Below are 13,258 nucleotides of genomic sequence, written 5' to 3'. Positions count from 1 at the left end.
GCTCATCTCCCTCTCGCCAAAATCTACAACTTTTCCATATTCTTCTCGCCAAAACCATCAACCCATCACTTCAAGGTAACTTTTCGCTTTCTCCATACACTCTTCTTCGGCAGTGGTTTAAGGAAAGCGTTTTGCATTCATTGTTCTTCTTATGTTTTTTAACTGGTTCCGTATTCAATGATTTTTTTTTTTTTTCATTTCTTAATTTAGTATCTATGTTTGTGTTCATTCAATCGGTTAATTTAGTTACTTTAGTATCTATGTTTTGGTCCATTTCAGTAGTTTGAATTGGATCACTATCAAATGCCTATGTGAAAGTTTGAATTGGATTAGTTGAAGAATGATTGAAAGTTGTGGAAAGATTTGTTGCGTGGGGAGATTGGATTAGAGTGGAATCCAATAAAGCGAACCATAGAAGCTTCTAATGAATGGTGGAATGATAAACTACAGATAATGCTGATTAATTTTTTTTTTACTTCATAAGTGAAAAATCCTATGAGTTATGGAGGCGTTCCTTATTACAGAAGATTATTCTGATTTTCTTAAATTAAAACCATTTAAATAATTAATTAATGCACAGATTTATTTCATGCTTCAAATACAAAATTTGAAATAAAAAGGAAAAACTATATATACCACATAATCAACAGCACAAATAAGTTACCATAATTGAGGTTAAGTTTGAATGATTTCATTTTATTTGAACCAAAGAAACCCTCAAATTATGATAAGCAATCATTGTTTTTTATGATATTAACAGTTGGTACAGTGGCATACTGCTGGAGGATAGTGGAGTCTACGAAGAATCAGATAGAATAATAGTGAGCACATGAGATTTGCAGATTCCTGCACTACATCAAGGTAAGTATTATTATAATTGCTTTCAATTTCCATATGATGCATATTTTGTAGTTTTGCTCACTATCTGCTTAAACAGGACAAAAACTTATGTATGAATGAATCTCGAAAGAGAGAGAAGAGGTAGATGAATCACGCCAGCAAGGCTGAATCATGGCTGCAAATTCAAAGTAAAATCTCATAGTAGAGGTCGAGCTTTAGTTTTGCACACAGAATTTAAGTAGGTTGAGATCCGATTTCGACAGATTGTTGGCACCTGGATGCAGGCCATATGGCCATCATTGGTTGAAGTATGAGGAGCTCGAACTATCCCAGTGCTACGGAAGAAGAAAGATTCGGTGTTGGCGCATAGGAACTTTGGTCCATTCGAGTCTTCGGAAGTTGAGGACATTTAAGAAGCTATGAAGGTCTAGGTCGTCTCCGATATAATTACTGATTATTAGAGGGCAATTATGTATTTTGTCGAGTTTTGCGTTTCCATGCGCAATAAAAAAATGATGTAACCAAACACGTTATAGTTTGCTTAATTAATTTTTGTGAGAACTCTGATTACTGAATAACTGCTCCCCTACTGTCTTATGCAAAAAGAATGTCACCCCCAAACGGGGCCTAATTAGAGCACTTCCTCCTTTTTTTTTCTCTTTGAAAATATCTTTAAAAAAAAAAAAAAACTCTATATAATGCATAAAAATAAAAGTTTAATTATATAATTTGGAGTGCGGAGCTTAAACTTGAAGAAAAAATATTCAATTCTGCTTCTATAATATTCTCAAAATAATTCTGAACTTTTTTAATTTTGATCATAATTTCACATACTTTTTTTTTTTTAAAGTTGAGATAGCATAAGGCCTTTGCTTTGTTATGCGAAGTGAGATATTGATTCTATAAAGAATCTTTTTGGGGTTGTTTGGTTGTAATTATTTAAAATTCAGGGTAATTTAATATTCAGAGAAAGAGAAAATATATTATATTTATAATTGAGAAGATTATTTTCTAGTGTTTAGTTGAAATAAAAGAATTTAATTTAAAATGTTAAAAATAATTAAGGAAAATCAACTAGCGCTTGAGAGACAGTGTCTGGAGTAGTGATCGATATATTGGAGGGAGTGGTAGTGTTGCAAAAGAGCGTGAGGCGACGTAGTCTTTATGGGAGAAAAATAGGTCTTTATGGGAGCGTGCCTAAATTTGGCATGATCACGCTGTATATATATATTTTTAGGGTGTGTATTCAAAACAAAAAGTCTCTAATACTGCAATGGCCAATTTAGTGATGCTTGGTCTAGGCTCCAAAACCAAGAAGGGCAATAAGTTGGGATTCAAATTGGGACCTAATAAAGGGCCGGGGAATATATAGGGCATGAGTAGTTTCAATAAAAGAACAATAATTTTGATAAAAGTGGGTCACAAGTTAGCAAATTTTAGACTATAAAAAAAGAATAAGATTAAAAAGGCAACATGGTGGACACAATCACTATGATGTTTCAAACATCGACCTCTTTCTTATAGTCTTGATATCAATATGATACTCCAATATGCAAAAGAGTGGAGGGAAGGAACTGGGAATGCACACCCCATTTATTTTGACAGAGCTATATTACCTATTTTTACGACTTAAAAAATTAGATATAAGCTATAGGAGCAACTCTACAACCTCTACGATCAAAGATCAAAGGTTTTTATTCTAGAAGATGATGTTAGATGCATGAACGAAGTTGAATAATGTGTTATCCTATCTAATATCAAGAAGAACTTTATCTATGGAATGCTAATATACTTGCATGGTTTCAAGATGGTCTTTGAGTCCCTAATTATTGCATGTTAGACTACAAGATGTTAATTACAATATCTTATATAGATTAATTAACTTAGTTCACACATCCACAATGTAAATTAATTCCAAAGAATTGAAAGGAACGCCAAACCTCTTAATTTGGCTTCGTTAGAGATGGTTTCTTACTGCTTCTTAAAGTAGTTTTCTAGCTTAAAAATTTTAATTTTTTGTGCTAGAAGAAGCAGTAAAAAGTTGTCCCGAATGAAGGCTTAAACGATAGGGATATAGAAGAATAATTAGATAATTCATTAAAAAAAGCTATAATGATACCGTTTAATTTACTAAGAGGAATGCTTTAGCAGCTTCTTGCTGAAAAATTTGAGGGAATATTTGATAGAGAGCCTCTTCAAATTATATATATATATATATATATATATATATATATATATATAAATCAGAGGTATTTTGATCTAAAAAGTTTTGTAAATATATTTTCTTAAAAAAAAATAAAGAATGAATATATTTCTCCAATTTTTATTATTATAAGACCGAACAGTCAAATTCCCTTTCTTTTTACTAAACCAAATTTCTTACTATTATCGAAAAAAAAAAAAACACTCTTAGCGATGTATGTCAATTTATTGAGTTTGAAATAATGAACTTTGAATATTTATTTATTAAATTAAAAAAATTACATATCTCTGCCACTTATTATGCCAACTTGGAATTAATTCTTATCTATTTCAATTTATTTAGGAAATTATTATATGCCACTTATTATGCATGTCGACATTGCAATTGCTAGATTGTTAACGTTTTGTACTGTCAAATTCTTCATAAAATTTTGATTGGCTATTTAATAAAATTTAAATTTATTTATTTATTTATGTATTTATGTATTTTTTTAAAAATAGGTTAAATTTAAAAATAATCATTTGATTTTTCATATATTATCATTTTAGTCTCAAAATATAATATTATATCCTAATATAGGCTTCATTTGGAATAACTTTCTTATTGCTTTTTCAAACAATTTTCTATAATAAAATTTTCTAGTTCAAAAAAATGTTGTACTAAAAAAAATGCTTTAGAAAATATTAAGAAATACGTTCCAAATGAAGCCTTAATAACTCGAATATATAAAATTGATTAAAAAAAAGTCCATTTGAGACTAAATTGGTATCAATTTTATAAATTCGAAGAGCTAAATTAGGATCAAAGTTACATCACATTTACAATATGAGGGCTTATTTTGAATCAATTTTGAATAGTCAAATGTCTAAGGCTTAGTTTGGGACGGCTTTCTTTATGCATCTTAAAGCAGCTTTTTAGTACAAATATTGGCACAACGTATTATTCTGTGACTAAATTGGTCATACAAAAATATTCTTAGGACTATTTTAAAAATTTTCCCTAAAAAATACAAACCAATAGTTGTTTGCATACTACTAGCTAGTAGTTATGAGTATTATATTATCAATAATCTGATTGGATAAAATTAAAAAAAAAATCATTTTAGCTTTGATACATCATCAAAAAATTATATTGATCAGGCACGAATCTTGGAGCAAGATCAAGTTGGAAGCTTCAAGAATTAAAATTGAGAACATCCAAACTCTAATTTAAAGGATAATATATTGATTAAAAATCATAAAATTACAACAGCAAGAAGACCTACATTTGCACAGAAAAAATACAGCAAAAAAGAATAAAATAAGTTAAACACGAGCTCAGTATTTGGTTTAGGCTTCTAGCGTCCCAGTCGTCTCGCTCGGACCTTCTAGTAAAGTGTAAAACACGAACCAACAAGCCATCCCGCAAAAACACACCTACGGTTGCCTCCAGCAAAAACGCCCGGAACGCGAGCCCCGACCACATCATAGCTCATAACCATCTTAGTACCCGAGCGATCAGAAAAGGCGACGAAAATCCGAACATCAGCAAGAAACACAAGAACATCAAAACTCATCTTCTGCGTCTACCTCTCCCCCAAAACTTTCCTCGAGAGCCAATATTTGATGGACGCACAAGCGCAAAATCACGGTCGGATTCCACCAGTTCCTGATCCGAGGATTCCTCAGATGAATCATACAACCAATCATTCTGTTTCCTCATATCCACTCCAGAGGGACAGGTGGCCATCACTTGGGTATCAACTACACCGACAGGGACCTCAACTAAAGTGTTAGAAATCGAAATAACATCTCTAACAGTAGACCGCGACTGCACCTCAATACCTACCGGAACCACTTCAACACAATCAGCACCCTTTAAGACTGAACCAACTCCATTCGAGTTCACAACACCAGTATAGGTGATCCAACGGAATCCCTCCTATTCACCGCTTCCGACATCACCTCCGACACCACATTCTCCTTAGAAACCAGAATGACGTCTTCCCTAACACTAACATTCAGCCCAATCGATGGAACAAAAGGAGTAGCATTAGGAGATAATAAAAAAAACATCATCCACACGATTTACCTCCTCATCTGTTATAACCGTGCCATTATTCACAACCACAGGGGACATAAGATTTCTCAAAACAGATTGATCCACACTAGAATTATCCACATTTACAGAAAGAGGGATAACAGAGTCACTCACCAAAGAAGGAAGAAAACATCCATCCTCTTCAACAACCCTTCCCGATTCCAGAGCAACCGGATCAGTCACAGCAGCAACATTAGCACATGGTTTAGGAAAATCAAAATTCACCTCATTCGACGGTCTAACCTCAGGGACAGAAACACCCAAAGGAATAGACGCAGAAACAAGGTTAGGATGCAAAATTCTACAACCCTTAATCGAATGACCCAAGGCAGAACAGTGCACACAGAATTCAGGAACTTCTTCGAATACCACATTTTGAACATAACCAATGCACTCCGAACCAATCCAAATTTTATCCGGGAAACTTTTAAACACATCCAGTTCAACCAACACACGCGCCAAAGACGGTCTTGATCCAATAGAAGTAGCATTATCAGTTTTCAAAGGTTTCCCAAAAACAGAACCTAAACCATGTAAAATACGTGAAGCAAACAAATGTGGTCGGAGGTTTGGGAAAGATAACCATATGGGGATGACCGGAGAATCAACATCAATATCTAAAGAGGGGGACCATTTACTCAATTTCATGTAACAATTACTCACAAAATACGATCTTTGAGCAAAAACTCTATCGTAATCCAGATCGTTAAAAAGCTTAATCAAAACATTCCGTTGATTCAAAACCGTAACCGAAACCTCACCAATCAGTTTTAATTTAAAGAAAAAACTCCTAATGGCCTCAATGGAAGGTCTACGACTAGGAAATTTCCCAACAAGAGCAAATTCAAACGGAGCAGCCAAATCATGGATTTCCGCCTCAAAAATCAAAAGCGCAGGCAATCCACGATGAGAGGAAACCTTCAAATCGGGAAAAACCTTCGGAGAAGAAACAGAACCCGCAAGAGCATCCTTAAAAGACAGCGAAGACGGACCAACCAAAAAACTAGGATCACGCAGAGGAGCCATACAACAAGACTAACGAGATTCACGCGAAAAAAGCGAAGAAAAAAGGAAGCCTTAATGACTTAAATATATAAAATTGATAAAAAAATGGTCCATTTGAGGCTAAATTGGTATCAATTTTATAAATTCAAAGAGCTAAATTAGGATCAAATTTACATCACATTTACAATATGAGGGCTTATTTTGCATTAATTTTGAATACTCAAAGGTCTAAGACTTCGTTTGGGACGACTTTCTTTCTACTTCTTAAAGCATATTTTTTGTACAAAAACTAGCGCAACATATTATTATGTGACTAAGGCATCATTTGAGACGGTTTTTTTACAGCTTTCTTAAACGGAGTTTTAATACAAAAATAAAAAAAAATTGTACTAAAACTCTATTTTAAAAAACAATAAAAAAGTCATCCCAAACGAACCCTAAATTGGCCATACAAAAATAGTCTCATGACTATTTTAAAATTTTTATTATTCATGACTGTTTTCAAAAATAGTCTCATGACTGTTTTTTAGAAATTCATTTTAACATATTTTATTATTCATTAAAATACCTTCTTCCAATAAAAAGTCAAAACAATATTTACTTTATTTCATACTAAATTTTCTTCACAAATTAACTATTTGATTTGTTTAGTTATTGCTTGCAATACATTAATTTCTTTGGGAGCAAAATAATGCAAAGCTTAATTAATATTTTTAAAAGCAACGGTCACTATCATCTCCAATATAGGCATAACAGCTGGCTTTGTGGATATCTAACTTAAAAGGGCTTTTTATTCCTATGCCAACTTTTTGAAATATTAAATTGGAAGATTTTGCGATGAAATATTTTGACCAAGCTTTGATCTTATACTCATTAAATTTGCTCTTGATTTTGTCTTAATTTTTTGAATAAGGTTTTGAACGGATCAATTTTTCTTTCTCATAAAGTTATTATTATTATTTTTTGATGAAACATCCATAGGGGTCTACCCGTTAATATAAATAAACGGTTACACAAACAAGATATCGTAATGTTATTTTTCTCTGACCAACTATGGATATTAGGGTTGTACTAGATTTAAAATCCGGTACAAAAGGATAGACAAAAGTCATTCGAGAATGAGAAGATGTAGATTAATGGATTTAACATAAAATATATAGATGACAAGTTTGCATTTGGTTAAATAAAAAAGGTAAGGATTTTAGATACTATATTATAGATAAATGATTACTTGGTCAAGATGATGTTATATTTATCTCTTATGGAGAAGAAGCTTGCTTCCATGAGAAAGGAAGATTAGGCTCCATTGGGTCGACAAACATGAATTGGGAGTTTGTGTGATTGACAATAACAAATAACATTGCCCTCAACATAGAAGTTCATGACTTATATGAAGAAAGTTATAAGTTATATCTAATGCATGGGGGAAAAAAATCAATCTCAAGGAGGTTAATGTTGTTTCAGAACATTACATATTAAAGAGTTCAAACTAATAACCACTTCAACAAAAATGCTCATACTTTGAACTTGTTATCACCACTCCCTTAAAGCTTGTGATAACAATTCATATTTCATGTGGGTCGACAAAGCTAAAGCTTGATGATATTGTGACCTAAACTTGAGTGTGGTGTAAAGTGCCGAGAATTATGTAATAGTTCTTCTTATATTGCTTTGAATATTTAGAGTATAATGAAATTATATCTAATCTTAAGAGATGAATCAGTCCATAGTTTATAGAGGCATATGCTAGTGATGAGGCAAGACTAGCAAGAAGCAAAAGGTTTGTTTAAAAGGAAAATATAGTCATGGTTCAAATCAAATGGAGGAATATATGAATGCTTCAAGTGGTTTAAGGTGCACAAGTTCTTGGTAAGAATAGTTGGAGTTTTAGATATCGGAATTAGACATATCATTTTGCTTTATGCTCTCTATATAATGAATTTATGTCTAACTGTTTTGAAAGATGTTGCCGAAAAAATTTGTTTACTAATACTAAACTCCTTAGCATCATTGGAGTTAGTAATTTGAAATACTAGGTGTTTATAATCTAGGTTACTTTTTACATATTATTAATGATTCTAATAAATATTCATAAAAAAAACTAGCCTACTTATTCCAAAATATCTTAAGGCTGATCCCACCATTAGACGAAGATCTTAAGCCCTTAGGATATTTTAAGATTAAAATGATCTATAAAATACTCTCCAATCATTACAATGTACTCAATGAAGCTATTAACATATTGTGATATGATATTCCACCCAACTGTGGGATCGATAGTCGCATCATGAAACCATAAAACACTATGATAGCATAGTTCATCCTCACTCGTGTTCCTAACGACTAATTTTCCTCCTATTCAATTATTGAGAAGGTCTTAGAGGTCTTCAATGGAGGATGCTATAAACAAAATGATGAATTGCCAATGTAGCAAATGAGTAACCACCTTCATATCAAGTATTTTTGTATCTAAAACGCTCTTATAAGAGTCATAAAAATCTTATTAATATATCAAGTTATTCCATATGAAAAGTTATTATGTGTCGATGAGGAATACAAAATTTTGTCCATCGTCGAAAAAAACAATGACACGTTCTTCTAAGTTTCTAAAAAAATTTATAATAAATTATCATGTAAATATTAAATTATTTTATTAAAAGATAGACATAAATTTCATTTGAGATAGCTTTTTTGTTGTTTTCTAAAACAATGTTTTAGTACAAAAATTTTAAATTAGAAATTTTTTACATTATAAAACAGCTTAGAAAGCAATACAAAAGATCGCACAAACAAGTCTATAATATTATAATATAAGAATTGATATATCATCAAAAAATACTCTTGATCGGGCACGAATCTCGAGGCAAAATTGAGTGGGAAACTTCAAAAATTATATTAGGGACCATATGAACTCCGATTTCAGCAAACTAATAATTGAACTGAACGTCTTGGAAATGCGAACCCAACGACACCAAATTCGACCCAATCCGAGCTCAAATTGGTCCAAAACGAAGGCTCGAAGCATATTCAGAAGGTTCAATCCATAATTTGGATTACCAAAAAGTTTCCAAATATGACATGTTTATAGACAAATCGAGCGGCTCGACGAGACGAATGCAACGAGCACAAGATTGTCAAATTCTTATGTCATTAGTGCCTTCAAATGCTCGATAAACGGTCCACGATCAAGGGATTCAACATCAGCCGTTCATTCAAATAACTCCCAAATTACACCCTTCCTCCTATTTGTTGGTCATGCCATCCTCAGAAAATTATAAATAGCCCATCATTTCTCTTAAAAGGGAACTCAAGTAAGAAGAAGAGAACAAGGTAAGAAGCTCCTTCTCGACCACCGTCGGAGTTCTGCCCGACTTTCAAGTGACGCCAGAGTTCTGCCCCGACTTTCAAGTGACGCTGAAGTTTCTCCCGACTTTTAAGGGACATTTATAGTTCCGTCCGAGCACCAAGTGATGCTAAAGTTTCTCCCGACTTTCAAGTGACGTCAGAGTTCCGCTCGACTTTCAAGTGATGTCGGAGTTCCGTCCTACCATCAAGTGACGCTGAAGTTTCTCCCTACTTAATTTTAAGTGATGCCAGAGTTTTGTCCGACTTTCAAGTAACATCGGAGTTCTATCCGACCTCCAAGTAACATAAAAACTCTCTCCGACAAACAATGGACACCAATTTTCTGATACCAGCATTCTGATATTCATGTGCAACTGAATTTCAACCGTCCAGGAGTTGATTATTGTAATATGCTCATTCTAAATTTTAAGGATGAGTCAGCCTCTTATAACTCAATCAAACACTAGTGAAATTCTTTCAACTGGGCATGGTCCCATGGTATTTTCCTTTACAGGATTTTCCACGTAAAAATCTTGGTGTTTTATTTCTTTTATGTTTTGTGTGCTGAATATTCGTACAACGCGTAAACAAAAAATTCTATCTCTATCGCCACATATATTTTAGCCCGAAACAAGAATAAACCTCACATAATTTATTATTAGAAAATAACATTAAAACGTTAAAAGTCCAACAAACAAACAATTCAAACATCCATAATCATATTAGCAACAACTAATAAGCAACAAATCAATCACACTTCCCTAGAAACTTGTCAAACTGCTTCCCAAATTCAATAATCTCATCCTCCGGCAGAACCACACCAATCTCCACTCCTACCTTATCATCCCTACTCTCCGCCATGGAAAAAGCTCCCGAACCCCCAATCGAAGTCACCTCCACCTTCTCCGGCTTCCCCCATCCAAAATCACAGTCATAAACCCGCAGCTTCGGGGACCCTGCAATCGACAAAGGCTTATGCGGCAGAACCTTTATTACCTTCTGAATCACACCATCCATTTCCTCATACACATCATCTCCAATCCCCTCAATCGCTTTTCCTATAACCTTACAAGCCGTAAAAAACCCATCTTTTTCGTCAACAATGTCCCCAACACTAGCTTTCACAAAGCAAGGGCATCCCAAGCAGTTCCCGAAGTAGTTCGCCGGAGGCGGCGGCCGCATCCTGTTTCTCCAGTCGACTGAAAAGAAAAGATGAGCCATGCGGCGGAGATGGAGATCCTCGTCATCGTCGTCGTTTACCTTGGTTTTGAGGAGGCAGATCCATGAACAGGCAGAGGAAATCACGAAGGTGGAGATGTGGAAGGAGGAGTCTTTTGATTGGAGTTTCTGTTTCAAGGTTTGAATTTGATGAGAGGGGAGAGTGAAGGTGGCAGCGGCTAAGGTTGGGGAAGGAGGGGAGGGTTTGTGGTGGTGAGGAAGGGATCTTTGGAGAAGGACAGTTTTTGCGAGTTTCGAAGAGAGGGAATGGGGATCGGAGATGGAGGAGCGGTCCAGGGAAGGAGGAGAAGGGGGAGCGGCGGCGCGAGTGGCAGCGGCGGCCCAGGATTTGAGGAAATGGATGGAGCTGAAGCCGTCGCAGGCGGCGTGGTGCACTTTGAGGGCTAGGCAGAGGCCTTGGTTGGGAAATACAGTAATCTGCATAAGAATAATCCTTTTTTAATAAATATTTTTTAATTTAAAATAAGAAAATTCTAGGTGTAATTTATATTACATTGATAAGAAAAAAAATTTCAGAATTTGAAGGCAAATATTCAATCAAAGTTTTTTAAGCACAAAAATTTTTAAAAGTAAAAAAAAAATTATAATGAAATTACAATGTGGTTGTTATGTAAGAAAATAAAATTATGAGAAAATTTTCTTAATTAGACTTTAAAATAATATGAAAAATATTATCAGAGATAATTTTATATTTACAAAAATTTGAGGGTAATTTAGAAACATAACATTAAATTCATAATCCTTACTAAGGATGTCAAAAGTTGACATGACCTGAAACTTGACTCAAAAAAAAATGGATTCAAGTCAACCCTTTTGTGATCGCCATCACCAAAATTATTTTATTCAATATTTACTAAACAAAAGAAAATATTTTTCAGAAGTCAAATGTATTTTATTTTAAATTAAAATAAAAATAAATAAGAAAATAAATTGATCTCAATCCACCTCTAAATATCTTCTAAATTTGAATGTCATATAATTTTAAATATTAAATCTTCTTATAAACTGGATAATAATATTTTAACAATATTTTTATTCATTTAAATGAAATAATACGCATAACTTTTTTACCTGTATTGCCAACAACGGTTGTGCATCAGCAGACTTAGGCAGCGAAGGAACCAACAAGAGAAGCTTCCCAAACGGCCGCCGGTGATAGCCGGAGATATCATTGAAATCCATATTTTCAAACTCCCCGACAGTGAGAGAAACAGAGTCACCGTCGGAGTTACAGATTTCAAAACGATCGTCATAAGCGGAGGATCGGCGAATAGTTCCGGCGAGAGGGTAAAAGTTGTTCAATGTAAGGGCGAGAGATGATTTGAGATTGGGAAGGTGAGAGTCGAGGAAGACGGCGGTTGAATAAGGAAAACGGTAGAAGAAGAGGCGGTCGACGGGATTGAGATCGAGCCAGGGTATGTCGAAAAAGGTAAGGGGGAGCGCCGGCCGTGGTCCGGTCGTTGGTGGCGGAGAAACCCGGCATTGTTCGAGCACTCTTAAGGCCACCATTGTTGGACGACGAAAAGCTCAGAAGACAGGTCTGTTATTAAAAAGGAATACTGATATAATAACGTCGTATAAGTGGGACTCTTCATTTGTTCCTAAACCTAACGGTCTTCACCAACTAACGGTCTTAACCAACTAACGGTCTTCTTTTTGTTAGTTTGAATGAGTCATGCTAGTTGGAACTCTACTAGCTAATGAACTCACAAGTAGAGCATATTAATCCATGAATTCATACTCGAGCTAAAAATCGAGCTTGAATATTGAATGAACTCGAGTTTGAGTTTGATTAAACTCGGCTTGTATGTTCGCAACCAGCTTAAATAAATTAAATATTAAAATTATTTTTTGATGAAATAAATATAAAAATTGTTATTTAAATTATATATATTCATTAAAAGTTTAGCTTTTAAAAGAGTAGTATAGTGCATTTTGTCCAAAAATATACGCCTTTATATCATTCGACTTTTGAATTTACAATATAGAATTCAACTATGTTCTTGCTTTTGACTGAGTTACGTTACTATATCACAATTATATGGAGACAATACATAATTGTTACGTGAAACGATTTTAATCAATAGTGTATATGTTTTACGTTTCAGCGTTGCGCAAAGATTCAACACATACAGAAAAAAGTTATAAGATCAAAATTTTTTTATGAAATAATAATTTTGGTACAAAAAAAAATTTTTAGCACGTAACAATGATTATGCACAACTTCTTAAATCAAGCAAGTTGTGCATAACTTCAAAATAAAATAAATTAGCTCGACTAATAAATACAAAGTGTGAACAAATCGCATCCATCGTAGTGAAGCATCTCTTTAAAATAAATGGATGTTAAGGGAAGAGAATTTTCAATTCGTAGATACATACCCTAAAAGCTATAGATTCAAATATGCATATAAAGAAACTTATGATTGAAAATCCAAAAGTTCCACTCTTAGTTGAAATGATCATTTGTTTTTTTTCTATCTTTTTTATTACTTCTTAACTTCACATCATTCTTTCTCACAGTTTTTTTTTTTTTTTTTTTTTTAAC

General features: G+C 33.7%; 1 protein-coding gene across 1 annotated transcript; it reads right to left on the bottom strand.

Moving 5' to 3' along the window:
- Positions 1-10,105: 10,105 nt before the first annotated feature.
- LOC110109272 (phenolic glucoside malonyltransferase 2-like) lies at positions 10,106-12,260 on the bottom strand. Its single transcript, XM_020840251.2, has 2 exons — positions 11,783-12,260; positions 10,106-11,128 (listed from the first exon to the last, which is right to left on the bottom strand). The coding sequence occupies exons 1-2, from the start codon at positions 12,218-12,220 to the stop codon at positions 10,220-10,222; spliced, it is 1,347 nt and encodes a 448-aa protein (XP_020695910.1). The 5' UTR covers positions 12,221-12,260; the 3' UTR covers positions 10,106-10,219.
- Positions 12,261-13,258: the final 998 nt, after the last annotated feature.

This window comes from Dendrobium catenatum, unplaced genomic scaffold (genome assembly GCF_001605985.2).
Source record: "Dendrobium catenatum unplaced genomic scaffold, ASM160598v2 fragScaff_scaffold_621, whole genome shotgun sequence".
In the NCBI taxonomy this organism is placed as follows: Eukaryota; Viridiplantae; Streptophyta; class Magnoliopsida; order Asparagales; family Orchidaceae; genus Dendrobium; species Dendrobium catenatum.
This window is presented reverse-complemented; position numbering and strand designations above follow the sequence as displayed.

Coding starts and splice junctions, on each gene's coding strand:
- LOC110109272 (XM_020840251.2), bottom strand. CDS start 12,220: ATGGTGGCCTTAAGAGTGCTCGAACAATGCCGGGTTTCTCCGCCACCA. Junction 11,129..11,782: donor AACCGTTGTTGGCAATACAG/GTAAAAAAGTTA, acceptor ATTCTTATGCAG/ATTACTGTATTTCCCAACCA.